At 41.5% G+C, this 13,888-nt stretch overlaps 1 protein-coding gene across 1 annotated transcript; it reads left to right on the top strand.

Moving 5' to 3' along the window:
- The first annotated feature begins 1,757 nt into the window (after positions 1–1,757).
- On the top strand, positions 1,758–13,607 carry CHGA (chromogranin A). The gene is made up of 6 exons (XM_014524267.2): positions 1,758–1,796; positions 2,111–2,179; positions 3,632–3,727; positions 5,440–5,955; positions 6,773–7,218; positions 13,012–13,607. The coding sequence occupies exons 3-6, from the start codon at positions 3,718–3,720 to the stop codon at positions 13,093–13,095; spliced, it is 1,056 nt and encodes a 351-aa protein (XP_014379753.1). The 5' UTR covers positions 1,758–1,796; positions 2,111–2,179; positions 3,632–3,717; the 3' UTR covers positions 13,096–13,607.
- Positions 13,608–13,888: the final 281 nt, after the last annotated feature.

The raw sequence follows: 13,888 nt of genomic DNA, 5'->3' as shown, positions 1-13,888 counted from the left end.
TTTCTTAATACAGAATGATTTCAACTGGGACTTGGACCCTCACTTAAAACATCCCACTCCTTCACCAGTTTCAGTGTTCAAATGCCCTAAGAACAGTGGTGCTTACGGTTTTGCAGGCCAGATGCATGGTGTGGGGCCAGCCTGTGAGCTGGCCCAGGCCCCATGACACCCCTGCCTGGATGGGATTGGGCTCTGGGGCCCTCCAGTGCCCTGCAGAGCTCCCCACAGATCCATGGGTAGCTCTATGGACTAGATGACACGGTCCCAGGAGTCAGATCAGAGGTTGAGCACCCCTGCCCTAGAAAGCTGGTATTGCTCACTTACAGGCAGCTTTGATGGGGTGCTTTTCTGAGTAGGTACAACATAACTGGATCTTAAGAATGTAGTTGCATGAACATACTTAGAGAAGATCTATGGAGAAATTACATCCAGAGTAATTATAGCTGCTCTGCTTTAGTTACTTACAGCTGGAGATAATCTTATTCACTTCCTGACCTAGACTGTTTTATAGTGTTCCTGTGCCCTTTTAGAGCCTGACCCTGAAGTCTTCAGTCAGTGTAAACTCTCAGCTGAATCAACCAGTTTAAATCATAAAACATGAGAATAAAGTTTAAAGCATAAAACAAGAGAACGTGGAAATAGAACTAGAGAAAAATGTGTGGTGTGGAAGAAATCAAAGAAAGTGTAGACATTAATTTATTTTCCTCTGGTATTGTATATCCTGAACTATTTCTAGAGTTGCAAGCAATCTCTTTGAACACTGAGAACATTTTCAAGAGGAAGGCAAGGACCTGAAGAAGAATGTTCTGCATTTGAAAGCTTGTCTAAGGCTACCCCAACAATGCAGTTAGGCCAATAAAATATATCGCCCACAGAATCTTTGGCCACTGTCATACTTCCTGGACCATCATGGCTACAACACCATTCTAGCATTTCAAGAAGATCTTTCACTATATCATCCCTTTCTAAAATCATTTTAATATGCAAAATCACATGGTGAAAAGAATGCTTTGCAATTTATGAACAGTTAGAATATTTTAATTGGTAAATTAATACACTTTATTACTTAAGCTTGCACCATCCTAGTCAACTGGGAATTGTTGATTAGAGTTCATTTGCAGTATGGCCACAGCATTTGGAATCTCTTCAAAGTGTTACAGTGCCAGAGTTCAGACCTGCATGACGGACACCAAAAAATGACAGAAGTTTGGGATGTGAAGAGATGAGCAGGGTCAATTAGAACATCAATATATGCTTTTTTTTTCACCAAGAATTAATGTTATTCACTTGTGGACTCTTCTTCAGCTGGCAGTTCTGCTTCTTAATGTGCCTTATCAGGTGCTTGATAAATGCTATGACTGCAAATAGGTATTTTTTCTGCATAAAGACTGCAGCAGCAGATCCTCACTGTAATGTTAACCATTGTTGGCCCCTCCCTCAATTTTAACACAGACACTGAGCTAGATAGTAGATTTTGTGTTCTCCAAGTCTAATGGATGCATAGGAAATTGGCATATGTACTGCACCTTTGTTTGGAAATCATATACTTTGTCTTAGCAGTATGAACCTGAAAATGGGACGTCCCAAATCTAAACAGTGGAGTATAAGATGAAATGGGCCCTGGCCTTTTCCCAATCACTTGGCTAATACAAACAAGAGCAGGGATGTTTTAACCTATATGCTTGTATCATTCTAGGTGAGGAAGTGCATTGTAGAGGTCATTTCAGATACTTTGTCAAAGCCAAGCCCACTGCCAATCAGCTAGGAATGGGAATGCCTAGAAACTCTCAGAGGAGGTATGAAGAACTGCTTTACCATGGTCTCATGAAAACTGCTTATCAGCTGTAAATAACATACTGCCCAGTTCAGAGCATGTGCCCTGTCAGGACAAAGTTCAAGACAAAGCACTGCCTGCACTGAAGCTGAAGTTTGGGAGTAATTTGTATGAAATAAAAAAATCTAGTAATTTTTAAGTAAACTGATGGGGCTTACCAGTAAGATCAAATTTAAAAAAATCAGCTGATTAGCTAAAGGACTGGATAAAAAAGGCAGGTAAAAAAAGCTTGTCTTGCTGTTTGAAATCTTCCATAACAAAGCTTCTCTGTCATAGATAAAAGGATCGTTTCAATTCTTCGACATCAAAATTTACTGAAGGAGCTTCAAGAAATTGCAATTGAAGGTATAGTCCGGCATTAATTAAACTGTGAGGAGGGGTGGCAACAAGTTTTATTATACCTCTATATGAGTCTTCTGTACTGGTGCCTTTCAACACCTCAAATTAAACCAAGCTTAAAATAATTCAAGATGAGCTGAGTTAAAGGTGTTCCTTGCTATCCCCTTCTCCCTGTTGTTATTCTTTCATCACATAGACTGTGTTTTCCTTAGGTCTGTAATGCAAAATGTTTTTTTGCATCATAGGGAAGCAGCAGAAGGGAGGAAGTGGGGAAGCATTAGCCATAGGAGGTTCTTCTTTTCTCTCTACTCTGTCCGGGCTGGGAATGAGATAAGTGTGACTAGACAAGACCATACTTCATACTGCTTGGCCTCTTCATAGTGAGGGAGGAGGACTGGTCCAAAAATGTTGACCCTCTATTTTTCTTTACTAAGATTTGGAGGTGAGATAAATTGAGATTGGCTATGCCTATTCTGGGAATGCAAAGTGCTAGAGAAGAGCTGGTTGGATGGTTTAATAGCAGAGATACTAAACTGAGACTCAGGAAATGTGCGATCAATTCCTGGCTCTACCACAGATGTCTTGTGTGACCTTGGGCAAGTTGCATTACGTCTCATTTCCCCAATCAGAAAACCAAGGGTAACACTACTTCCTTTCTCCTAGTGCTTGTCTCGCCTTACCTAGTTAAGCTATATTATTTTGGAGTCAGGGACTAGTTTTGTGTTTGTACATAACACAGCACAATAGGAACCACTACCTTGATTGAGGGTTAGGGTCTCTGGACACTATCCCTACTTGTTTCTCCTTTTCCAATGAAATGTGAGAGCAATACAGCATACTGTGTGGAAGAATCCCTATTTGTCTTTACTGGAGGGTTACGCAAAAGAGGCCACAGCTTCCCACTAATATACCAAGTGGAGGGGATTGCACATGGGAGAGGGGGCAAGAATGTTGCATTGCAGGAATAGCAAGCACTGAGCAGGAAGAGATGTACAAGTCCTGGTTACCCTTTGACTCATGGAGATAATTAAGGAACTCCTGGAAGGAGAAGTGCACCACTTCAGTGGAACTATTTATGACTAAAAATAAGCATATACTTAGCATGCTTTGTTGGATGAGGGCCTTGCATTTCAATGCATATTCTTCTATCCACCCTGAGTCCCCTCCTGCAGCATTACTGCTTTCCAGGTGTTTCTCTCACATTAAATGTCTGTTTGTTTAGGGATTCTCTCTCTCTGATACACTGGTTTACACATGATGTACTTTACCGAGGCCTTGTGATTCCAGTTGGTTCAAGCTACTCCTAGGTTTGGCCTTGTTAATTTATATCCTCATCCCAGATTTTCACTATCCAAGATTCATTCTGAACAAAAAAATATTCTAAAATTTTATTCCAATCCCAATCTTTAAAATATAGTAGGGAACATTGCTCTTTTTCCCCTCCCCTCTTTGGCACAGGTGCTAATGAAAGAAACCAGCAGCAGAAGAAAAACAGTGGGTTTGAAGATGAACTTTCAGAAGTCCTTGAAAGCCAGAATGATAACATGCAAAGAGGTTAGTGTCAGCATAACCCACTGTAAATCAGTGTATTACCAGAAATAGGGATGTTCTTTCTAACAGCCTTGATGCATACATATCCTGCATATGTGGGGGCCTTTTTACTGCTGAAATAGCCTAGTGACCTTGGGCTTGCTTTGGAATTGGTCAAAGGCTTAGGAAATAAGTCATTTCTGAGCTAGAATAAATGGTGAAATTCTAGATGATAGCCAATGCTAATTTTTTTTCTCCCTAATCTTGCTGCCAAAAGTATCGCCCATTTTCATATTAGAATGAGTGCCAGATAGTGAAACACTTGATAACATATAAAAAGAATGGTTACTCTAACTAGCTGTATATTTTTTCTAGTTTACATGTTACAGTCACCCCCATCATACAGCATTAATAGCTGAGTCATACAGCTCTTGAAATAATGGAAGAGTTGGGTGCACAAAAATGTGGGCTTGCATCCTAAAAGTATTCAATTCAGCTGTGGGTTTTCTGTTTGGTTGGGTTTTTTTCCTCCCTAGTTCAGTCCTACTAACTAGAGCTATCTCACAGTTACTTTCTATAGTTCAATGCTCTCCCTCTTCCATAGCAAGAGAAGGTCATGCCAACATCAGAGAAGCCTGCTACAAACAGACTTCCATAGAGAATGGAATCCAAAGTAAACCACACCACTATTAAATGAATATAGTGTAGTTCCTACTGTGCTACAGAGCTATTTCTATCAGATGTTTATTATCCCTTGCTGGGCAATGTTCTGAGCGGTTGCCATCGTCTGCCATGCACCCAGGCTTGCTGACCCTCTGTGGCCAATAACCACTCCCATTGATTTGCTTGTTATTAAGGGAGCAAGACTAAAGGAGGCTGAAAACTCTCCTTTGGCCAGAAACTGATCCTCCTCCCACTGAAATCTGTGGGAGCAGAAGCCAGGCATTGCCTTATTGTACAAATTACAATGCTGGTGGCATAATCACTCTCCCAGCCCCAATGGACACAATTAAAATGAGGAGTCTTGACCCTGATGCTCCTACATCTGGGACTCCAGCCAGTCAGACCATTGCTCCTTTTATGCCAGGGATATTTAGTAGAATGAGGGACATTCATTACATTTATTCACCTCACAGGTTTTTCTCTTCTGTTTTTTCATTCCATTCTCTCCCTTTCTCTCCTTCCATTTATATGCTGTACTTTGTTCTCTGTTCTATTTTCATATACCTTTTGCTTTTTACCGTTCCTTTTTCTCTTGAAATGTGATTATAATTACACTTTTATATGAGAGCTCTGAGATCAGTCCGAGGTGAACAGTCATAAATTGGTAGAATCACGTGGCCAGCTGACCAGATTACAACCCCATGTTATATGTAAATAACACATTGCTATCTGGTCTGTTCTGAGAGTTACAGCCCTTTGAGTCATTTGGCAGAAAGCATTTTGGCACCTCCATGATACTTTTATTTATTTAATCTGATTTCTAGTGGGCTGCTAGCTTGTCATTCAAATCTAGACAGCAGTAAAGATGCTGCTTCATCAGGGCACGAGCATATACATTGACTTGTTCAATATGGTAAGCTTCAGTGGAAGTACTGACATGCTTCAATGTAAGCAAATCCTTCTCACTTAAATGATTCAATTAATTGAATTTATCCTCAAAAAAATGTAAGTCTCCTCATATGTGAAATAGACTATTAAAGACAGGTTCTATTTTTGCCATATTGACCCCACAGATAAGGGAAAGGAGATCCCTGCAGAGGAAGCTGCAGCCTCCCTTGCTGAGCTAGAGGCAGAAAAAATGCAGCATAATGAGAGGGAGAACTCAAAAGAGGACGAGAAAAACAGCCTGGAAGAGAGGGAGCCAAGGCCACGTGATGTTGACCCTGAAGACAAGGAGAATGCAGAGGAATTTGAGAGCAATGAGATTGGTGAGGCAGAAGAATCCCCAAGAGAAGATGCTTTAGACAATCACATTGGTGATGACCTCAGCGAGGATGAGGTGTCTGAGCAGAAGCACCAAGAGGGTGAAGATCAGCCTGCAGGGACCAATGAAAGTCTGGAGCTTGAGGAAGCAAGGGAGAAAGTTTCTAAAAAGGACCAGGAGGAAAGCAAAGAGGAGAAAGCTGTAGAAGAACATGCAGAGAAAGATGGTGACAGGAGAGACACCCCCCGAGATGAACAGCCAACAGAAACAGAGGGGCTTTTCGGGTCAAATGAGGATGAGAGTGAGGAGATTCAGAGGGAAGACAGTATGTATTTCTGATTGTGCCTGAGCCACTGCATTGATTTTTTTTTTTTTTTTTTTTTTTTTTTTTTTTTTGGTATTTGACAGAATTCCAGGACAGATTTACAAAGGCACATAGCAGCCTAAAAAGAAAGATACATACATACAAAATACACAAATGTGTTAGGTATCCAACTCCCACCAGAACTTCCATTAGTGGCTGCCTGTCTGTACAGGCACCTAAATATCTTTGTACTTCTGGTCCTCTGACACTTTGCTTTGACCGTGACTCTGGCTGGATGCAGTTCTCAAAGAGTTTCTAACTTAGTTATTTCTGCTCCTCAGGGTTGCTAAGTGTTTTATGAATGCCATTGACTCCATTCTCTGCCATCAACACTGCACTGCATCCATATTTTCTTCTTCAGCACATCAGAATAACTAGCTGTGTTTTCATTTTGACCAGTGATTCTCAAACGGGGTGCTGTGGGGTGCCACACTGTTACATATACAAACATGATTCACAACATAAACCCAAAGTTTTCAAATGGGAATTCATGATGTTAAAACATTCTGATCCGTTGTGGTCTTTCTGAGTTCTCTGCAACAGAAAAGTTGCTGTATTTTTTTTCTATAGTCAAAAAATGGGTTTTGAGCTAGCATTTTCCAAGGGATGCCTCAGGCCTAAAGAGATTGAGAATCACTGATTTAACTCTTCATTAGCCAGAAAGTCAAATTTGTTCATCCTGGCCCCTTCTGTAAGTAGTAAATAAGGTATGGTTGAATATGATTAGCTCCGAACAAAACCTCATTTTCATTGTCATAATGTTCAATAAATATTTCAGATAATGAAGATGCTTTAGGCTTTGGCAAAGGAGGGAGGAGCTCAGAAGAAGAAGAGAAATCCTTCCAAATGAAAGGAGGGAGGCATCATTCTGAGGATGAAGCCATGCAGGCAGAGGACACCTATGACACCAGGGAAGTAAAAAGTGAGGAAATGGAGGAGTCTTCCAAAGAGTGGGGAGACTCGAAGAGATGGAACAAAATGGATGAGCTGGCTAAGCAGCTGACAACCAAGAAGCGCATGGAGGAAAATGACAGTGGTGAAGACCCAGACAGATCCATGAAAATGTCACTTAGGTCTCGCAAGTATGACTTTAATAGTCCTGAAGAGGATGTAAGAAGGTCTTGGAATCACCACTCGAAGGAGGACAGCAGTGAAGGGTTTCCACTTGCCCCCATGCCAGAGGAAAAAAAAGATGAAGAGGGAAGTGCTAACAGAAGAACAGAGGTTGGTGAGAGACCTGTGCATGCATTTGAAAATACTATGTAGATATTAGCAATTATCCAAAGTACCCTTGGAGGTGTAGGAAGGTGCCTCACTTCTAAAATGTGACAGAGCTACTTCAGTAAGCCCAGTGTTGGGAAGAAACATGTGTTTTACCAGTTTGTGACCTTTCTGCTGTTCAGGGTTGTTAGTTATTTTGTGTATGGAACAGGAACCATACAGATTTAAAAACAAAAGCCCAGAGGCAGTTGGAGAAATGTATGTACCTGAACCACACTTACAGAGCCAGATTGCTTAAGCCGACCAAAATTCATACATAGAAAGCAACCTTACAAAAGCATAATTACAAGTAGCTTCTGGAGTTGCACATGTTATTTAGGTAAATGTATGTGCCTCTTGGTGGCAACATAGAGAATTCCCCTTTAATATTTGATATAATATTTGCTGTCTTTATGTGCCTCTGGGCCTATACCTTGGGGGAAAATTGTCACAAACTTCTTTCCATTTGGTGCTAGGCACTAAGTGGAAAGCCAGGGCCAGGACCGATAGAGGCTCAGGCTGGAAAAACACAAGATAAGTTGAGGCACTTATCAGACAATACAAGGGACTGCTGCCATAAAGGACTGGAGTGAGGAGAAGGGACTGGACAGTAGAAACTGAAGTTTTTTACCATTATCTTTAACTAGCATGTATTTTGAAACTACCCAAGCGTAGGTCTCTGGGAATAGTGTGGAGCTGTGGCTATAGGTTCTTCATCTCACATAATATATTATATCCATATTATATATTTCTATATATTCAATTAGTTTCCTCCCTTTCTTCCTCTTTCCTCTTCCTGGTATGCTGCTACTTATTTCCCCGAGGCTAGAAATAGGCTATTTTTTCCCTGCCATATCTTAAAAATTAAAAGGCAAAGGGGAGATTGCATAAGGATCTTATTCCAGACTTTGCCTTAACGGAGGCAAATCAAAGGAGACACTAAAAACACTTTAATGCACACTCTGGGAGAGCTGGCAAGGCAAATGACTGACTTGGCGCTGAACAACCATGTAGTCACTTTGTTCCTCCCTTTCCCTTCAATGAAGACCTTGAACAGGTCCTCTAAGTTTTATTTCTTCAAAGCCCTACTGATTTCACCCCTGCAGCTGCAGGTTGTAAGGGGCTCATCCATCCATTCTAGTATGACCCATTCATACCAGAATGGATGGAACATGCATTTAAGTCAATAAGGTGAGACCTGTTGTTTGCTACTGCATAAGCCCTGGCCGGCTATTGAGACATCCTGACCACTGACTGAACAGCAAGCCAATCAGAATAACTGGGACTGCAAGGGGGAGCAACTTCTGCAGTCAAACTGATCAGGGTTGCAATGGCTATAGCTAAGGGGGAGGGAGCTGTGACCTGACACCTGCACCTTTGCCAAAGAATTTAAGTTGCTTTTTGGGGGGAAGAAGTGCTTTCGTAAGTTTTCAGTTGGCATCCAAGATGTTGAGGTCCCGAGTATCCACTGCAGTTAACTGATTGCATATCCCATCATGGAGCCCCAAGGGAAAGGGTGGAAAGTTAGGGAAGACAGTCCACAGAAAGCACATAAGCACAAAAAATCTCCCACCAAAGGTACAGGTAGAGCCCTGTAGCAGAGAACCCCCTTTACTATACTTTTCATCCTTCCTATTCCTCTGCTTCATCCTAAAATAGGAGAACAATTCAAGCCAAGGGTCAGTTTGTAAAATCAGGCCAGAAGGTCTTATATTATCCTGCCTCCAGCACTGCTCTGGTACCTGATGCTTTAGCAGATGGCCTTCCTCCATTCTGTTTTATGCTTCCAGGCCACATTTTCCTGTTAATTCAGAATAAGTTATAAAATAACTAGATGTTCAACTGTTACTGAATTCTAAGAGTATAATCACGCTAACTGGTGTTACATATACAATTTATTTGAGCACTGTTGTGCAGAAAGGGCTGAAATGTGTTGGGCAGAGGGAAACCACCAAAACAGGAATTACTCTTCCATCTCTCTGTGGCTATTTAGGATTCTGGCAATAATGTTCCACACTATCCTCCTGACGTTCAGAAATACCTACATTTCAGCATGCTTGGACTCCCTGCAGTCGCAGGGAGATTATGGGAATGACTATTATTTTAGAATCAGTCTTAGAAGCCATTGAAACTCCTTAATGCCAATTACTCTCATTGTTCTGGGACTGGTAGCTTAGTTTTCATCTTGAAAGTCAGCTAGCTTAGTATGCTGTCTTTTAGTATTGAAATCACCATGTTTACAAAGAGCTGACTAAGTTATAAATAGACCATCTTTCTATCTCTCTGGGGAGGCAATCAGGTACCTTAACAACTTTCCTCTAGGTAGCAGTTGATGAAAGAGAAGTCAATACCTTTAATGCTGCAAAAAGGGAACTTGCAGAAGGTTCCATATCCAAATGAAGTAGGTGGCACTAATAGGCTAGAGGATTAAATTTGCCTATAGCAAGGTAAGTCCACATGTGTGCAAATGCACTCAGGAGAGGACACTGACTTTTTTAACTTACATGATGGCACCTCTTAGCTCCTTCCATCAAAATGCTTTGCAACGAGCTTGGGCATATAAGCATGGGTGCAAAGGATGTCAGTGGCCCAAGGGCCCATCTCCCTCGTGGAAAGTGGTATGCATTTCTTCCCATGTCCATTGATTTAGGACCCTCAGCAAGAATAAAAGTTGATGCCTATGCAGGTAAGTATTATTCCTACTTTACAACTGAGGAAACTGGAGCTCAGAGAGCATGAGCAAACCATCCATCAAGGAATTTTGGGACACACTTGGAAATAGAAGCTTCCCAGCACCAAGCCTGAGTGACAAAACCAGGCTCTCCCCCCCCAGAACAGGATATGCTGCTTCGAGTGGTGTTGGCCATTGATGGAATCAAGCACTATCCTGGAGGAGAGTAGAAATTGTGTGGGATAGGATAATACTCAACACACTGTACCTGCTGAGTAGTCTTTTGAAAGAGAAGCCATGGAGTCTCTCAAGTTAAATCCCTTGTGCTATGGCGGGAGGTGCTAAGTCCTGTGGATATTCTTTGGTTACCTTAAACAGTGGTTTTAGTAGACTCTGGAGGGAGGCCCATCCAGTATTTCTTGGAAGGGTCAGGGCCTGCGAAAACCAGAGCCTTTAAGGATTTTGAAGACCCAACTTATTTTCCTCCCCCCTAAGAAGATCCAACTGTAAAGCTCCTCATTCATTAAACTTCAGTGGCATCTGACTACCTCATCTTAAAGTGTGTCCTATTAGGTTGTACTGCAGAAATGCTTCTCTTGCTTTTTTGTTTTTTGTTTGGTTTTTTTTTTATATTCATTTTTTAACTAAGGACAAGGATTAGGAATAGGGATGTGTGTGGTGGGGAGAGGGGAGGTGTTCAGGAGCGCAGATTTCAGAGCATCTTTGCTCTGGGGACAAGTTTTTGACAAACAGAAACTCACCCTGATGGGTTTACCAAGTCCTGAACTGTACAGCAGTGCCCTTCCTGGTGTACTAGGGATTTGAATGGCAGTTTTCCCACATAAACCACCTGTGGAACAAGGCAAGATCAAACTTGGTATTTGCATGCTTTCGAAAGCAGAAGGTTGAATGTTTCTAGCATGGACTGGATCTGTTGCTGCCCTCATCTGTAGCAGTGAGGCCAGAGTAGCAAAGGCCACTTCAACAGTACTGGAGCACTGGCCTTTGTGGATTGCAGCTAGGCTTGGGCAAATTCTCATTGGGACTGATAGGCATTTTCCAGTGTAGAGACCAGGTCCACTAGCATGGGTGAGCCTTTTGGGTTTTACCTTTTATTTCTACCCTCCCCTCCTCCAGAAAATGCATGCATCTTAGCCTGCAGACATGGCTCACTCTGGCAGTGGCCTTTAGCCAGTACAAATCTTTGCTATTTATTAGTGGCCCAAAGGGAATGTTTAGCTGGTAGGAAGTTGTGCTGTTAGTGTCAGAGGTCTGCATCTCTATGTGTATGCCCATGGTCAATAGCACATGGCTCAAGTTAGTCTGCTAAATGAACCCATGTTATTTTGTAGCAAGATATGGGGTTTGAGAGCAGACTAGTTTGGACCAAGGAGACAACCTATACCAAAATAGCCTCATAAAAGGGCCACAGTAAAAAGCACCCAAAGAGTGTTTCAGGAAGGGTTGCTCATTAATAAGCTTCCCCATTACCTTTTTATACATTTTTTTTGTTTAAAGAGGAGCAGTCTAAATGCACAGCTAGGCTCTAGCTGTGTTTATACAGCAGCATATGTGGAGCTAGACTGCTGGTTCAAGGCACTATTTATGCCCAAGCGGGCACCAGGAACCCTTTGTTCTGTATGGGTGTAATGCAGTCCCTATACACCACGTGAAGTACCTCCTAGTAGGTCAGTGAGCTGCCAAGTTTATTTTGAATATTCGTAAACCTGCTTCCCCATAACCAGCAAGCTTCATATTCACAGCAAATCCAAAGAAAAGGAATCATTAAGAGGAAATCAGCAATTGTAAATTGCATTGCTGGCTTTTCTCATCTCTCCTCTACAAGCTTGGGAAAACAAACCCACAGGCAGATTAACTGATGTGAGCAATTCTGCTTACCCTCAGTGTAACAGGAGGTTTAATTTCCGTATGTGCTGTGTCAGGATAAAGTGATGGCAAGCACTGTAAATGAAGCAGATTCTCTCTCCTGTACCAAACTGCCCAGCGATTCACATGATCTTGACTTCAAGTATAGCTCTCTGCCACTGCCTTGCTGCATGGTTTTGTGCAAGTCACTTCACATGGCTACTCATCTCAGGCATCTGCTCTTTGAAGGATGTGGGGGAGGGTTTTACTTACCTAAGTCACCAGGGTGTCGTAAAGACCGATTCATGGGTAGCATCTACTTGGCATGTTAAGCAGTAAAAGAGAATGTTCTAAATTATCTGATAATATGCCTAGATTATTCTAAACATGTTTCTAAGATGGTGTACGAACTGAGAAACACTCTCCTCGTCTGTGAATATTAAAACTATCTGGATTCTTTACATCTTTTCTGAACAACCCAGCTTTAACTTTAAGGAGATTAAAATCTTCAAGCAGGAGCTCCTGATCTCCTCTGCACTTGGCTGGATGTCTCAGATCTCCTACATCAGTATATTATGAATTCCTTTATTCCTTAGATCTTGGAAAAGAGAGCTGCCATGCCACTACTCTGTGTTAGGAGTGTGAGACACAGCTGATGGTTAAATCAAGAATACTTTGCATTTAGAATAAAAAGGGAACAGTTGGCTGATTTCATATCTAGGGCATGTGGCTGCAGCCCCAGCAAGAAGGGCTCAGAGAAGGCAGCTAAAGCTCTCAGTGGTTTCAAGGCAGTAAATGTCAACTGCCTGCTTCAGAAAGTTACTTATTTTATTCTAAAGTAAAACCCTTCTAACCAAGATCCAAGCCCTGGCATGCTGATATTGTACCAACATATTGTGCCAGGCAGTGTCTGCCATGCTGTGTTTGTAGTCTAGAGAAAGGGCTAGAGGGGAAACAGGCAAAGAGGTGATATGACAAGCCACTGGCCTGATGTGTGATCTGGAACAAGAAGGGGAGGGGAATCTCAGTTCTGACTATCACGCTTTTATTTCAGCCACTGAAAACCACATTGCCTCTGGGTTGCCTACAAAGCAGATCCAAATTCAAATAACTAAGCCCCCTCCTATCTTTAATTAGGAAGTGCGGGGGAGGGGAAAAAACGTTAAGGGCTGGTCCGCCTGTGGCATAAATCATTTTGATTTATTGGCTTGTTACTTTAGGATCAAGAGCTGGAGAGCCTGGCAGCAATAGAAGCTGAACTGGAGAAAGTGGCCCACAAGCTTCATGAGCTAAGAAGAGGCTGAAGTTTTCCCAACTTGTATCATCAGTAGAAGCAAGAAATTGACTCCTCCTTTTACACAGCTTTTTAATTCACTGGTTAAATAAGTAAATAAATAAATAAATAAAATAAAAATAAAAATAAAAATAAAATAAAATAAAGATGGAGCAAAAGCATTTCATCTAGGAAGCTGGTATTGCTAGAAAATAACAGGCTTGGCCCTCTTTGCTGTAGTGTTGTGCTCGCCCTCTGCTTCATACTTGATTTTGTGTTCTCTCAGGCACTCTGGATTCTTTCTTGTACCCTTTGGATTCCTGTAGCCTGAACAGTGTGACTTACTCATGCATTTTCTGGTTTTTTGTTTTTTTTTTTTCTTTTGATTTTTTTTTTGTTTTTTTAAACAGGACAGCTTTCTAGAATGTTTCACTTCTACCATTAGTTTCTCTGGATAAAACTGCAATAACTTGTTATCTTTTGATTAAAATCTGAGAACTCTGACTGTAATATATTCTATATAAAAATTTATCTAAGGAAAAATAAAATGGTGATGGGTTCCCTCCTTTGTTTTTCCAGCTGTTGTCTCAATCCTTGCACACAGCACAAGGGGTTTTCTTATTGCAAAAACCCAGTAGAGAGAGGACCAAAATCTCCTCTATTCCCATGAAAAAAAGTTTTCTATTTCTAGTCCTGCCACACTAATACATTAAGCGCTATTTTATTGCCTGCCATTAGTGTTAAATAGTATGAGACTGTCAAGACAACCATGTAGCAGGGAGTGAGTTATGACCATCACATGCAAGTTCAAAAAACAGGGTGAG

The sequence above is a fragment of the Alligator sinensis genome, unplaced genomic scaffold (assembly GCF_000455745.1).
Source record: "Alligator sinensis unplaced genomic scaffold, ASM45574v1 scaffold645_1, whole genome shotgun sequence".
NCBI lineage: Eukaryota > Metazoa > Chordata > Crocodylia > Alligatoridae > Alligator > Alligator sinensis.
This window is presented reverse-complemented; position numbering and strand designations above follow the sequence as displayed.

Coding starts and splice junctions, on each gene's coding strand:
- CHGA (XM_014524267.2), top strand. Junction 5,956..6,772: donor GGAGATTCAGAGGGAAGACA/GTATGTATTTCT, acceptor TAAATATTTCAG/ATAATGAAGATGCTTTAGGC. Junction 7,219..13,011: donor GTGCTAACAGAAGAACAGAG/GTTGGTGAGAGA, acceptor TTGTTACTTTAG/GATCAAGAGCTGGAGAGCCT.